Source organism: Marmota marmota, unplaced genomic scaffold (genome assembly GCF_001458135.2).
Source record: "Marmota marmota marmota unplaced genomic scaffold, marMar, whole genome shotgun sequence".
In the NCBI taxonomy this organism is placed as follows: domain Eukaryota; kingdom Metazoa; phylum Chordata; class Mammalia; order Rodentia; family Sciuridae; genus Marmota; species Marmota marmota.
Genome location: NW_026000076.1, coordinates 996,581 through 1,013,122, shown reverse-complemented (window position 1 = coordinate 1,013,122; position 16,542 = coordinate 996,581). Strand labels below are relative to the sequence as shown.

Here is a 16,542-nt window from a genome sequence, read left to right as displayed (position 1 = left end):
TATTAGCTATTGCATGGGCATTCCAGGCTTCTGCTGTTATCTGACTTTACTGGGCTCTTCCTGTAAACAAACCTGGCTTCCCAAAGGCCTCTGATGCTTCCCTGCTGAGGAGTCTCCTGCTTCTTTGAGTCAATTTTCTTGGCCACATCTGTTTTTACTTCATTATTGATCATTCCTTTTGTGGCTCTGAAGAGAGAACTGATTTGTGTAGTCACTTTCCTTAATTAGTCTTCCTCTCCTATACTATGTCAAGATGGGAATTATGCAAGTGAAATCTTATTTTATTAAAGGTGTAGAAAATCATCATAGTAACTATAAAGAGTTATTGTATAGGTCTTCAATTAATTGCATTATATTATAGACAACAATGATGTAATCAGTATCTTTTATTTTGCATTTCTGATTCTGTTTTATGTTGAAATATTTCCTTAACTCTGAGCTTACATAATGAATAGTAATGCCTTGATAAAATGATTAAAGTTATTAATACTTTCACTAGTTGTCTTGTGAAGCAACCTCTTACAACATATCTGTATATAGGAAGCCCAGTACTGCATAGAAACAGACTTTAAATATACGGAATTAAATTACAGTATAGGTCATTTTGATTACAGAAAGGAAATAGTTTCTTGACATTAATGGTCTCTTAAACACTTAAGTAAAAACACTGAAACATGGAATTGTGTTTATTCAAGAAGACAAGATGGACCTATCAACATAGAGGCCATGATTTCTCATCAGAAGTTTTATTAATGAGTGAATATTTATACACTTTGAGCTACAATGAAATGCTTAAGATAGGAATGTACCCTTCAGTTTTCTGATTCCCACTATGATTTTCTGTCTTGTTAACTGCCCTTTTGGGGTCAGATAAGAGGCTTCCATTGGTTCTAAGTATTTCCAGGTGAATGGTCCATGTGACTCCCAGCTATACTTGGTATATCCACTGATTTTTTTTTTAATATTTGCTCTTTTTGAAGAGTGCTCCATCAAATGTTAGATATACATATCATACTTAAATTTGTAGATTGTATATTGGGAAAACTAATAAAGGAATTATAATAAAATAATTTTCTTAAATATATGCTTGTAGTTGAGACTTTAAACATTAAAGAAAACAATTTTTAAATGTATTATATCCTCAAATGAATGTTGGCATGGGGAATAAATTCCTAAGGGCTACTTGTATTCTGAATTGTATACTATTGTTGTATAAAAGATTATTAAAACAAAGTACAAGTTATTTGTGTCCTTATGTTTCAATATGAAGGGTGTTATGAAGAGAAGAGACCAAATACAAGCAGAACTCGATTCCAAAGTTGAAGCTTTGACCTATAAAAAGGGAGATACTGATCTGGTATGTTTTTAAATTTCTTGATATACTCATGTGGAATTCATTGTCTATATTTTTATTTGTGATGTACAACTTCATTACATGATTGTTTCTAAGTATTCAACAAATGTACTAAAATTTCTTCCAACTTTGTTATACAGTAAGTACCTGTGAGTCATCAAGCTTAACAAGGATGCTTTTCTGCCTTTCTGACTAATTTTGACTCATACTCTGAAGGAAGTATGAAGTTAATGTTTTAAGAAGGACATGATGTGTTAGAAGAAGGGGTGAAAAGTACCCATCTTTATTCTAGGTTAGGAGGTATTCAGTAAATAAATTCACATTTCCCTTTTTGTTTTATAAAGGTTGTTATTCAAAACAAGTTAATGTTGCTATATACTTTTTTCTAGTTATTATAAAAATCTTTACAAAGGAAGCTTTTTTTTTCAAATTTAATCTCTTCCTCAAAATTCTTTGATATGGAGGTTTTCAAATATAAAATGAGATTGAATAATATAATGAGTTCTCATATCCATCACAGGGCATCATTAATTCTCAGTGTTTTACCCAACTTTTCATATGTTCTTTTCCCATTTTTATTTTATTTTATTTATTTTTTACTGAAGTATTTTAAAGCAAATTCCAAACATAACTTTGTTTTACCCACAGCATTTAATGTTTATGTCTTACTATTTGTGCATATTTTTCAGAGTAACACTATCAGATTGGATTTGATTTTCATTTTGAAGTTGAGGAAGAGACATGGGGAGTGGAGAAATTTGCCAAACTCCACATCACCCTTGAGACATATGTGTAGGACTGGAGGTGTTGGTGTCTCTTGGCTGCCTCAGACCCTGCTGCTTCTTATATAGCAAGTGTAGAGGTGCAAGAGTTATCTGTCAGTCTACTTAACTTCTGTTAGCTCTCTGAAGGATGCTTTTTACATTTTTCTTAAGGATTTAGATTAGCATTACGTATGCTTACATTAGGTGAGTGGGGAGTCCTTAAACCCTACACCCCTTCATTCACCTGTATTATTGTAGCCTCTGTCACCCTGACCTGCTCAGAGATTTTCATCCTTCCTGCCTTAATTTTCTCCGTAACTTTAATCACTTTATAATATATGATTTCCTAATCGATTTTCTTTACATTTCTCTTTCTCTCTCTGATATAAACACCTTAGCAGAGCAATCATTGATTTGTTCATTGAAGTGTCCCCAGCTCCTAGATCACTGCCTGATGTGTAGTGATCACTTGCTAGGCCCTTAGTGAAGAAATGAAAATTGCAGTGACTCCTGTGGTGCAGGAGAACATACCGAAGGCTTGAAGTAAGATGTTTCAGCAAAACCAACTTTGTGCAAAGCACTGAGACTTCACTAAAATATGACTATGAATTATACTCTTGTTTCTTATGTTTTCTAAAGTGAGATTCTATTCTGCTGAGTGGAATGTTGAGTGGGGAATGGTGGGCAGCTATAAACAAAGAGTGAGACAGAGGAATTTGTGACAGAGAGAAGCAGATAACCGACCACTGGAGGAAGTAGTACTTGAGGAAAAAAAAAATCAACATTTATTTTTACCTTAAGATGAGAAAAGAGGGACCGTAATAATGATTAACTTTTTTCATCCAAGAGGAAACTTATAGAAGTATATGGTGGGGTTTTTTAAAATTTAATCAGCAAGAAGGAAAATGAATGTTTTAAACTTTCAGATTTGTTTTTGTTAAAAAATTTTAAAGAATTTGAAATCAGTGTTTAGATAAAAATTTCCTACTAACTAAATACTAGAGAAAGTATTGTAAAATTTCAGAAGAATAATAACATGACTTAAAAACCAATCACCTATTCAAAATGGCTTGTGTTCATAGTTTTTAAATGAAAGGAAAATTAATTTGGATTGTCCCAACAAGAAAAGCACAGGAAAAATATCTTAGGTCCACATGTATATAGGATTTCCCCACTCAATTAAAACAAAACAAAACAAATACATATATTTTTTTATTTGACTTGCAAAGAGTTTTTTTTGCTTATAAATTTTCCTTGATATCTCATTATAGCCTACTGATAACTCTGTATTACTTTGTGTGTGCCTGTTATGTCCACTGTATTTAATATCTTAATAGCTATTGTCATGATAACATGACATTTAAGGTAGAGGTGTTCAATATGTAGCTGCTAAATTTTGTAAGAATGGAAGTTTGAAACTTGATTCTCTGCTTTATATTCTACAAGATAACTTTTAATTCATTAAGGATTTGAAGCAGACACATTTAACAGAATCATTACAATTACTTTTTGTTACCCATCAAAACAGATCCTTCCTAAAACATACAGAGACTGATTTCATGATTTGTGAATGTCACCATTTACATTTTCAAATAGTTAATTTGTTTACAAGCCTCCTCACTTCCAAATCCCTCTGTGATATGATGGTTTCTTTGGGAGAAACCTTCCAGAGTTAATCTAAAAATGAACCTGCCATGAATGGTCGCAGAACAACCAAAGGGAAGTTGCTTAGAAATATGCAGGATAGGGTCACCATGGAAACCCGCCCTTGTGAGGTCCTTCTAAGGAGCAGTCCTTTGCAGTCACCATGGCGACCCTGGCAGAGAACTGAATATAGCAATCTGCTTGGTTGTTTACCATGGCAACTCAGACAGGGCCACTTTGGAGACAACCCTGAGGCCATTTCTATGGAGACCTGCCAGGGCTGCCTTCAGAAGCTCCATCAGTGTAACCTTTGGGTGTGATGCTGTGTGCAAAGCCAGTAAAGCAAGTCCGAATGGAAAAGTGAAATGAAGCTCTACCCAGAGGGACAAAGATTAGGAAGGCTATAATTATTGGGTAGAATGATAGTAGGGACATAACATTCCAGAGGTTATGTTGGATGTTTCAGGTGACCTTTATGTGGGTTTCATGGTATGCAAATACAAGGCTCTGGTCTTTTTTCTTGCCTGCAACTCTGCATATTCCATAAATGAGCAATGATGGTATTATGGTTACTTTTACTCATCACACAAATCTGACCACAGATGTTACGTGTTCTTTTACAAAAAATGATGTTCAGTAATGAGTTCTTGATTCTTTACCTGGCTAGAAGTATCTGCTTCTTAAGAGTTTGTGGTTTATAGTTCTTATCTCATAACATAAAATTAATGATTTCCAAATGACCTATACTCAGTTGAGACATTTAAAATACTTATTTGAAGGTCAGTTCAGCTGTTTGTAGTTTTATTTAGGCTTTAGATTTAGATGGACCTAGGATCAAATCCTGGCTTATCTACTTATTAACTCTGTGACCCAGGAAAAGTTTCCTTACTTCTTTTAGCCTTTTTTATTATCATGTACCATTTGGGCAAGTTATCAGTTCCTTCCTAATAAGCTTTTTTAAGGATTATGTGATAGGATGCAAGTAAATTGCTTGAATTATAATAAGCACTCAGTAGTTGTTAGCTGCTGTATTTTGATGACTATATAAAACTGGTATTTGAGATGAGTCTTGTAAGATGATTAAGAATTGTTAATTGAAGAGGGGAGAAGATATTTTAGGAGAATGGATATTATTAAAAGTAGTAGAAGCTCAGAAAGCATGTTAAATTGGGGCAAAAAGATTGGTGTATGGAGAACAGGGTACATGTGAGATGAAGTTTGAGAGAGGAGTAGGTGGAAGATATCAACTTCTGTCTCTTAGAGAATGAGAGGCAGCGCTAGTGACTGACATTTCTAGTTAGGAAGGTGGCAAATAGTGGCTGCTCTAAACTGAACTATAGAACAAGAAAGGAAGAAAAAATTTGGAGATATGCATCTTCATGTCATCATAATATGACATTTAATGTAGAAGTTTTCAACAAAAATTTTAGAACATATTTTGAATGCTTAGCATAAGAATCACCGTTCTAGCCTTGGGGTAACAGTTTTCAAGAAAGTAGATCCTTTTGATATGGAACAAAAACCAAATAGAATAAATAATTAACTAAAATCTGTAGTATATTGTTATATGGTGATAAACATGGAGATTTGGATGTGTAAAATTGATGTGCCTACCAGATACCCAGATGGAGACTTTAAGTAGGGATTATATGTAAAACCCATGGGATGGGGGCAGGATCCAGCTAGAGAGGTACATTTGGATGTTGTTAGGAATGGATGGTGTTTAGAGTTGTGAGATTAGTTGAGGTCAGTAAAGGAAGAGAAAAGAGAGAAGAAAGAATTTGCAGGCTTGTAGGCATATTCCACCATTAAGCAGCTCAGAGTAATGGAAGAATCAGAGGAGAGGCTGATGAGAAGGAAAGGAAATTTATATAGCTGTGACTACTGGCAAGTAATTGGGCCAGTAAGGTGAATTAAACAAATCTAATTAGGGTAATTCAGTATTTTACTTATCTATTTATAAAGCATTTGTAAAAAAAAAAATTAATGCAGAATAATTGGTATGAATATAGATAAAATATTTCCAGAAATTTCAAGAGTTGTATTATGTAATGATAAACTAGTAAAGAAAAAGATAGTCAATGACATAGATGTTGTTCATTGAAAATAAGAGAATTTCTCACTTGCAATAAAGGTATAACAACAACTGAGATTATGAGGAAAACTTAGATATTTGGAGGAACTTGTGGGTTTTGCAGTGTGGTTGTAGGTTTCCAGTCAGAGCTTCTGTTTGAAAATGCTTATTCACTTCACTACTTAACTGTAAAATAAATAAGGTTCATCTGTGGTGCTAAATAATGCTGCATATCCATTTTATTTTTATTTTTATTTTTGAATGGATGATTTATAATTTCCTACTCAAAGCAGCATTCAAATATAAATGAATATGAATACATCTGACATTTAGCAATATGTGCATAGACTCTGAAATTTGGATCTAGATATAATTCCATAGCTGTTTAGCAGTATATTTATGTGAGCAAAAAATGCATTTTCATAAGATCATTATAATGTGGATTTGCATATAGCCACATTCAGTAGATGCAAGCAGATACCAAATTTATTCAGGCTGGTCCTTGCTCTCTCTGTGTGATTTGCTATTTTTGAATCAGTGTTTTACTCTCAGCCACAAATGGTGGTTATTAATTTTCAAATGATCTTGGTAGTATACTAAATGCTGTGCAGAACAAGATTGCTTTCTTTCTAAGTCTAGGAAGTTTAAAAAAGGATAATATTGATATAGGAAGCTTTACCATGGTAGGAAGTATAGGTTATCTCCTCTTAGATATTTGCTGGCTCAGTTCTCTTCCCTGACCTTTTTATGAAGTTATGTTTTTCTATATGCCTCATTTTCTCATATGGTCTGTTTTCTTCTCTTTTTATCTATATGCATGTGTATGTGTCTCACACACATACATGGCCATGTATACATGTAAATATACATATGCTTACATGGCAGTGAAGAATATGACATTTCCTCTGGAAGGAGAGGAGGCTTTTTTCTTGTCTATTTTCTTTCATCAGGTTAACCTAGGGAGCAGGCAGCAAACTTTTTTTCAGGTCTCGGGTCAGGATTATGAAAAGTCATGATCAAGTCAGTCCTTGGAGTGGTAATGTGACCATTAGAATTGAGTGAGGTTAGCTATAATACACCCCAAGTTTCAGATACCTAAAAACAAACAAATAAACAACAAACAACTGTACCTTCAGAAAGTAAGAAGGGGAGTGGATGATAGATTCTGAATTTAAAACAAAACAAAAAACAAATCCCCCCGCCCCCAAAGTGTACTAGCATGTTGGATCCACATGCACACAGCTGGATGGGAATGTAGGCTGGGTGGATGAGTGATTCTGTAATCCAGAAGATTTAGCAGCCTTATTTCCCCAGGGGAAAGTACCAGGGAGTGCTAGAATTTTCCCCCATCTGTACCTTCTCTCAGTAGCCTGTCATTCAGGCCTTCAGGACTTGTATGATGGGGATAATCCATGTGTTCCTAGTCATATAAATTTTTAAAAATTTAATTTTTAAAAAAGTTAATAAGTGCTTGATAAAATAGTGAAAAAGCCCTGTCTACCCAATAAGCAAGAATCTGTTGAGCCAGGAATCTCTAGCTGGAATTTCAGTATTTTGGATTTTTCTATTTGTCTGTTGTTTTTTTCTGCTACGGCATTTCCAAGTAGAGCAGTCCTCGAAAAAGGTATTTAATGTGAGGTCTTAATTCCAATTACAGGATTTTGCATGACTTCAACCATAGCAGTATGAGTCAGAAAGTTCAATACTACCTTTGTAGTTTTGGGCAAGTTAAAGTCTACTTTAGTTTCCTCAGCTATAAAAGAGGTGGGTAATATCTTTCTAGAGTGTTGTTAAACCAGCATATTCAAACTCTCAGCCCAGTGTGTTTCACCAGAGTTAGGTCACAAGTAATTTTTAACCAATCTTAGAGGAACTTTCTTTGGAGTTTATGTTATGCATTTTCTTTTTCCAGATCAAAATTTGGAAAGTGGTAGCTGAAGTCTTCTGTTTTAGAACTTCATATTGTTTTAGGAAAAGGAAAACAAGACAGGGTGAGAGGGAGTGAAGAAGGAAAAGAAGGAAAGGAGGGCAGAAGGGAGAGGAGGAGAAAAGAAGGGAGGGAGCAATTTCCTTGAGCTGAATGGTGTCCACCCAGCTTACTCCTCTCCTGTCTCTAGGCCATTGAATAGATCCGTAATGTATCTGAATTTATACAGACTATCAAAACATTGTGTTTTGGGCTCCTGTGAAATTATTTAAGCTGGATTATGCATGGTATTGTATCATTGATATACAATGAAGGACATTTTAAGGAGAACCATAAATCCATTTATGAAAAGCATCAGCAGCACTGAATGCTTCATACTTTTCCATTATGAGGACCCATGAGGAAGGTCTTGTTTACGTCTCAACACCAGCAAGAGAGTTCCTCTCTCCTGAGTAGTGCGTTGGGTTCTCACCTTGTTCATATCTAGGTTTGACACCCAATCCAATCCCACTGTGTAGCCACTCCTCATATCCATTCTGGTTCAAATCTGCCTGTCAGTTGTATCCTTTGTGGTCTTCATACCACTGGCTTTCTCTACCCCTATTTTCTCTTTGTACTCATGTCCTTTTCTATTAATTGTTTTTAAACCAGTAGAGTACAATTTTGGAAGTCATCCTAAATCTAATATGGAACAAGTCAGAAACAATAAGTAAGAATTAGAGGTAATAGTATTCCAAATTATCTCAAAAGACTAACTCATTTTTATGCATATTTGTGACAAAAAAATAAAATGAAATTTTGGTTATTTCTTTTGGAATCCACAAACACGACTCGTCTGTTGTGAACATAGACCCGGGGGCTGAATGGCTCCTGCAACTGTTACCCAGAAAACTAGTGAGCAGATATTTGAGGGTGATTGTACTCCTTTCACAATTTAACTCATGCAGTCTGCTTAGAGAAGGTTCTGCTGATTAAGGTATGCATTAAGAAAAAGACCACATCACCTTACGGTCTTGAATATAACCTGTGTGTTATGGTTGGGAAGCATGGAAGAAGAGAGAAGAGGAGCAATGAATGTGGAAAGAGGCATTGTAACATTGTTGTAGATAATATTCCAAGAAAGATTGTAAGCTCTGTGTCTTTCCCTAGGTACATTATTATTTTTTCTTTATTGTCTTCACTGTAAAAGAACAAGAAACACAGAGATAAGTAAAAGGAGTAGTTTAAAATTCCAATCATTCTTTCTCTGGATTTCAAGAAATGCTACTTCTTGTGTCCTTTGGATTTATGGTTTGCTTTGTGGGGTTTGCCCCCCATTAATATAATAGTTTCAACAGATGTCCTATGTAGAAATCAAAACAGATTCAATTTCTTTGTAATTCAAACATTTTGTTAGTAAGAAATGTGTCCTGAGGGTGTGTCTTACATATCTTTTTCACACTGGGCCCTGCCTGGGCACTCAATAAATATTTGATTATGTTTAGAGCAAGAACACATTGGAAGCGAGAAACTTGAAGAGAGGGCTCTGATTCGCTTTTCTTTTTTCTTTTTTTTTTTTTTTTTAAGAAAAGAGGGAGAGAGAGAATTTTTTTAATATTTATTTTTCAGTTTTCGGTGGACACAACATCTTTATTTTATTTTTTATGTGGTGCTGAGGATCGAACCCAGCGCCCCACACATGCCAGGCGAGCGCATTACCACTTGAGCCATATCCCTAGCCCTTTGATTCACTTTTATTTATCTTGTGACCTTAATCAGACATTAGTTATACTTAGTCCATGAACTTGTGGGAATAATGCTTGAAGAAAGTTTTTCGAAGATGTTTTTCAATCTAGAACTTGTGTTACTGATAATTTTAGTATGTTCATGTATGAAAATGTAAAATATTAGACAATACATAATGGCAACCTAAAATATAATTTTAAAATATGAACAGTTTAAATAGTATTGAAAAATTTAAAAAAAATTGTAATTCTGTGAAAAATAGAACCAGTAGTCTTATTTAGTTTTTTTGCTAGCATAGTGCAATATCACTACATTAAGTACATTTTGATTCATTGTAGATTTCTCGGCCTTGAAGTCTCAGCTGTCTCTCTCTATTGAGTCTTTGCCAATTGGGGAGTCAATTTAGTAGGAGGAAAATGCGTCAATCATATTACCATTCAACTTTCAAAGTAATTCTAGGCTCAAACTAGTGCTTTCCTTCTGTGACCACATTTAACATCCTTTAACTCTTGCCAGGAGTGTGCTGATCATCTGCCTATTACCCTCCAGTAATATGAGGTAGATAGTAACTTAGGCCTATTTTTATAGATGAGAAATTAAAGTCTAGCAAGTCAATCAATGAATAGTTGTTGGTTCCTTTAATGTCCAAGCACTGGGTGGAGGGAAGTCACAGTGAGCATGACTGATTAAACCCCTGTCACTACAGAGCTCACAGTCCAGTGGGAAGAGACTGAAAATGGGCAGAAAAAAATATTAAACAAATATAATTTTAGATAGTGACTAGTGCTACAAAGAAGATAAGACAGGATAAGGTGATGGAGAGTACCAGGAGGGGAGGAGAACTTTAGCTAAAGTGATCAGAGAAGCCTCTGTAGGTGGTGACATTGAAAGGAGAGCCAGTGACCATAAGGGGCAGCTGATGCAGATTCTGGAGCAGTTCTGGAAAAGATGAAGGATCCATGAGAGAAACAAGAATGAGCACCACCTGTTCCAGGAGCCTGGTTATGTCCTGTGAGGCTAGAATATAGACAGAGGGGTTAAGCAGGGGAAGGACATGTAAGTCTTTGGTTTGGTGCTGGTTGCAGTGGAAAGTGCCTGAGCAGTTTTAAATAGGGAAAGTTACGATTTGATGTTATATGCTTTTAAATTTCTTCTTGAAGTGACAGACTTCAAGTACAGCTCAAAGATTTTTTTTTTCCTTGAATCACTGGGGATGGTTTTAAACCTCTTGCTTGTGACTCCCGAATAGTGTGCATTTCTCCATGAACAAGGACATTCTTCTCTGTAACCATAATACAGTCATCAACATCAGAAAGTTACCATCAATCTATTTCTAAATCTAATACTCAGATTCCAATCAGCTTTTGCCAGGATTCTATAATGTTCTCGACTGCTTTTAGTTAGATGTCCACTTCAGTCTAGACCAGTTCCTTTGTCTTTCCTTGATTTTCATGAACATTACAACTTTGAAGATTAGAGGTGGAGTATTTTCTACAGTGCCACTAGTTTTAATTTGTTTGATATTTCCTCGTGATTAGATTTAAATTGTCAGTCTTTGACTGGGGTATCTGTTAAGCAATGCTTGAATCTTTTCATTGATTCCTGTTAAGATAGACCATGGTGTTTAATTGCCCCAGGAATGATGGTGTCTCTTTGATGGTGCTCTTTGATCACTGATCAAGGTGATGTCTGCCAAACTTCTCTGTCATAAAATCATTCCTTTCTTTTGTTGTTAGCAAAGTTTCTGTGGGGAACTTCGAGACCAGGCAACTATTCCATATACTTTTAAGCTTCCAATTTATTTGTGTGTTTGTGTATATTTGTTCTTTCTTATTTCATTCAGTAAATAGAGTTTAGTTCGTTATTATCATTAATTATCTGCATACATGAATTGCCCCCCAGTGTGCGTGGTGGGACCATCTTTATTTTGGCTTCTAGGACCTTTGACATGTTTCAGCATTTTGAACCCTTCTTTGCTTCTGATGCAATTAAATATTGTGGGCTCTCGTATTTTACTTGCATTAGCCTTGAGATCAACCATTCTCTAATGAGCCTTGGTTCCTTTCAGTGAAAACATTACATTTAGAATATAATATCTTGGCATTAGACGTGTTCATTGCTATTGAGATATCACTATCCAAGACCTGAGTACACAGAGCCAGGAAATATCTGTACATGTAGTCATTGTTTCCCTATTGTTATATCTATGTTTGTTTTTCTGTTTATGCACACTTATCCCTTGTGTCTTGAGGTTCCAGGATCCTCCTTGGTTACCCAAATCTGCAAATGCTCAAGTTCCTACTATAAAATGGCATAATATTTTAATATAAGCTATAGACATCCTCCTGTATCATTAGAATCATCTCTAGATTACTTATAATACCTAATACAATATAAATAATATGTAACTAGTTGTTACACTGTATTGTTTGAGGAATAATCACAATAAAAATGTCAACGACAATAAAAATGTCTGTACATATTCATGACAGATACAGTTTTCCTTTACAAATATTTTTGATCTGTGCTTGGTTGAATTCAAGGTCATAGAACTCCATGGATACAGGGGACTGGGTGTATTTTTAAAAAGGGAGTTTGAACCAACGCTTTCTGTTTTAATCCAGTTATTAGGATTCACTCTAGATTTCTTTTCCGTTTGTAGTTCCCTTCCTGATTGAGAAGTAGGGTTCCGTTTTCCTTTATGTATCTGCTTATCTCATCATTCCCCTAGAATGTGTCCTGTGTCGTCTCCTTTCCTAAGTAAAGACACTCTTCATTCTACTTGGGCTTTTTCACCCTGAACTGAGAGCCTCCACCTTACTACTCTAGTAAGGTGTCGCTGCCTCCCCCATGAAGTGCCCTCCTCACCTGGCTTGAGCTGTTGCTCCCTGTTCCCTCCCGGGGCCCTTTCTGTAGGTACTGCCTCCTTTGTCATTGCTTTGCTTCCTGCTTTAGGCCATTACAACTTTGTCTTCCTTCTTCACTAGCATGGACACCAGCCTTGCTCTGCACCCCTGAATTGTGTTCGGACCAAGTTGTTCAGAAAGGGAAAAGGAAGAGCTGATACTTGTTTTCAAATGCTCAGTGAGTTTCTTGCACGAGAAACAGAAAGTCGAGTTCAGAGACCAATGCAATGGGAAGGACGTGATACTGGCTCAAACTTAGTGGGTGGTAGTAGAGATTTTCAGAAGAAACATTAAGTGCATTGCCTGGTTATATAGCTAGTTAAATAGCAAACCTAGAACTATACCTTAACCTTCTTTTCCCTGATCACTTGTAAATACATTCTTTTCCTTTGATGGGTGGTTTGAAGTAGAGGGACCAGAAGAATTGAAGACAAGTGATAATTACCTCCTACTAAAATCAAAACAAAAAAGAAAATTTTAAGTATTTGATGCTTTCTTCTTTTGTCCTTCCAATCCCCCAAAAGAGAAAAACCTGGAATTCATAATCAATTGGAAATTACAACTTGAAAATACTTTGGAACATGTAGAGTTATAATGACCTCAGAAAGTGGAAATCCTGTTTTTCTTCTTTCAAGGAATTATTATTACTTTAAATTAAATAGTTTAATTGAGTAGGAAAAGGTTTATGAATTGGGTAGCACTCAGGACAAAACTGGTCCAAAGTACTCCCTCAAGAAATTATCATAAGAGCTGTATTCTAAATAGGTCAACAAATCATGCTAAAACGAATAATAATAGCTAACATTTCTAAATAATTATTATGTGGCAAGAAAAATTTGAATCTAAATGTATTGGGTCATTTACATCTTATAAAATATAATGGAGTATAAGCACTATTATTTTTATTTTATAAATGTGATACTTGAGGCACAGAGAAATAGTTACTGGCTCAGCATTGCACTTGTAGGAATTACTAAAGCAGGGCTCCAAAAATTGTGCGGTTAACTGTATTTGAAAATTACAGTCCACCTCAACTCCTTTGAATAGCCTGCTGCCCTTTTACCCATAGCAGAAACCACTGATCCATCATGGCATTTTATAACAGCCCAGAAAAATCCTCAAAAATATTTATCCACATTCTTCAGATGACTGATGCTGATTTATTAGCATTTGCATGTTTGATAAAGTCTGCTTGCCATTCTTGTTGGAGAGCATTATTGGTTACCTCATATATTCTCTCAAAACACAATGGCATTTTTAATAATTGTCCTTAGTGTCCATGGGGATTGGTTCAAGGACCCTGCAGATACCAAAATTTGCAGATGCTCAGGTTCATTATATAAAACAGCATAGCATTTTCTAATAACCTAAAGTCTCCTCCCATGTATTTTAAATCATCTCTAAAATTTCTAATATAATGTAAATGTTATGTGAATAGTGGTTATACTATATTGCTTAGGAAGTAGTGGCAAAGAAATGTCTGTACATATTTAATATGGATCCCATTTTTTTTTTCTTAAGTATTTTCAGTCCTTCATTGGTTGAACTCATAGACACAGGAATCTTGGATAAGATAGGGTGACTATATTTATTAGATGAAATTGACCCGCCTTCTTTATCTCAATCAAAAAGAGGGTTGGAAATGAGTTTAGGAGACCCAGTATTTTTCTCTTGATGTATCAGTGGTTCTCATAAACAGTGTGTCTGGGGAAAGGGTAAGAGATATTTTCAAAATATAAAAACTAACCCAGATTCTGTTCTAGAAGCTTTTAATCTAAAATTAGTTAGCAAGTAGACAAGAGACATCAAGGAGATGCACTTAATAAGATTTCAACAGTTAAAAAAACCTGTGGCAGATTCTTGCAACAGAAAAATCTTGTACATATTATGAGTATTTTATAAATGAGGGAATGAAAGGGGCATATGCATAATATAGATGACAAGAAAGGTGATAGGTGTGATAATCACCTATCATACATAAAAGTATAAATACAAGGCTTCCCTGATACGTTTTCCATAGACGATTCTATGTCAAAAGGTGAAAGCTTTATCCAACCTCCGATTTTTAGTTGTAGTATTTTTATTAGCTTATTTATACATATTTAAGATTACGCATATGAATGCATCACTATTTAACATACATTAAATATATTAGTGTAGAAATATCATCTTTTTCAATTCATGTGTATTCTCAACACTTCTTTGGGGTCACCTAACATTTTCTTATATTAGAAGAGGAAATTATACATATGCATTTCAACAGTCAGGAAAAAAGGAACTCAGAGTCTTTGTTTCTGTACCTCCTTTTTTGAATCCAGGTATAATGTGTCCCTAGAGGTTTACCCCTAGCTACCACTACTCATTTACACAATATTAGGAACTTCAGCATTTCATTTGTTCCATGAGATATTTTCTCTTGCTCTCTAACATAACTAATCGGTATTATTTGTGGCTTTAAAAAAAAGCAGAACAATTTATTTGAATAGGTAATATAGTCACATGGTTGAGAATTCTTAAATTTAAAAAAAATTAAGCTGGTGTTATTTCCTTCCCACCTCCATAGCCTGCTCTGCTCATGCCTCAAGCACATTGTTAGTCACTTCTGTCAGCCTTCCAGGCTTCTTTGCAGATATAAAGCAAGTATAAATGCACTTTCTGATTCTTTTGTCCTATGCATGTGGTAATATGCTAAAATAATTTTTGCATGTGGTTTTTTTAAATATGATAACATATCTTGGAGTTCATCCTATTTATTGGCCTTTTATAGTCTACATGATATTTAATTATGTGGATGTTCTAGAATTTATTTATCCTGACCCCTGCTAGTAAATATTTGTTATTTCTGATCTTTTCTTTTATAAACAATGCTTCAGCAAAGAACCAATCTTGTACATAAATTATAAATGCAAACGTGTACCAGTAGGTCTGAAAAAATAAATGCCTGGAAATGAAATTTTTGAGTCAAAGGATACATTTAATTGCAGTAGCACTTTTACTAGATGTATGATCTTGGGCAAGTTAACTAACTTCTCAATTACTGGATTTCTTTATTTGTGAAATAGAAATAATATTACCTAGCTTGAATGTTAACCCATATGAGGTGCCTGGAATAGTGCTTGGCACATGGAAAGGGCTAAAATAATTAACTGTTGTTACTACCAAATTGTTCTCCAAAGGCAGAGCTATTTACATTCTCCAGTGCTTGCCTATTTCTGCACCCTCAGCCCCCACCCTTGTCAGTGTTATCCAACTGTAGATTTGTTACCATCCAAAAAGTGAAAAATGTTATTCCATTGTAGGTTTCATTTGTGTGTCCCTTATAAAGAGTAGCATAAGCATTGTTTTTTATGCCTAAGTAAAACTTGCATTTCTCATTTTGTGATTGTTTTTTTGATCATGAAATCCTACTAATTCTTGCTCTTTCCTTGATTTCAAGGGCTTCTTCTTAGGGAAATTAGATTTTCTTTGTCACTCATATTTTAATTTTTTATACTGATTTTTGCTATGCAGATTCCTAAATTTTATAAAGTCAGATTCATCTTAAGGATTTTGTTTTAAGACCGAGTTAGCAAGTAGATAGAAGTCTTCTTTCTACTTCACGTGAGAGAAGAATTGTTTCATGATTTCTTATATTAACTTTTTGGGCTTCCTTTTTCATATTTGAAACTTTGAGTCATTGGGAGTTAATTCTAGCTATAAATATGAGGCTTCAATTTAACTATAATATATATTTAAAGGTGTCTGCCAAACCTAGTCATTGAATAATGACATTTTCCATAGTGATTTTTGATGCTACCTTTTAAATATACACGACTTTTGTTTTTTCATATATACCTATTTTAAGACTTTCCATATGTTCCCTTCTTCTGACTGTTGGGAAATGCTCCAGGACCATACTGTTGAGGTTTTAGAATATGTTTATACAGGCAGGAGGATTTGTCTACCCCTGCTCATTGCTCTTCTTCTTTGTCTGTTTACAGTGCTTTTAGAAGTAAACATTGAAATATTTATAAAGCTAATAAAACCTTTGATTATAAAGTAATTTTCAGAAATAATTACTGTTTGTTTCTTATTAAAAAATCACATCTAATTCCACCAGTAGAATCATATATATATATATATATATATATATATATATATATATATAT

General features: G+C 34.6%; 1 protein-coding gene across 3 annotated transcripts in view; it reads left to right on the top strand.

The window, feature by feature from the left end:
• Window positions 1-16,542, top strand: part of Snx7 (sorting nexin 7) — a 77,611-nt gene that overhangs the window by 32,565 nt on the left and 28,504 nt on the right. For all 3 annotated transcript variants that reach the window (XM_015500851.2, XM_048814398.1, XM_048814397.1), the window contains exon 7: window positions 1,271-1,357. In XM_015500851.2, the coding sequence (XP_015356337.1) occupies window positions 1,271-1,357 (87 nt within the window). The remainder of the gene's footprint in view (window positions 1-1,270; window positions 1,358-16,542) is intronic.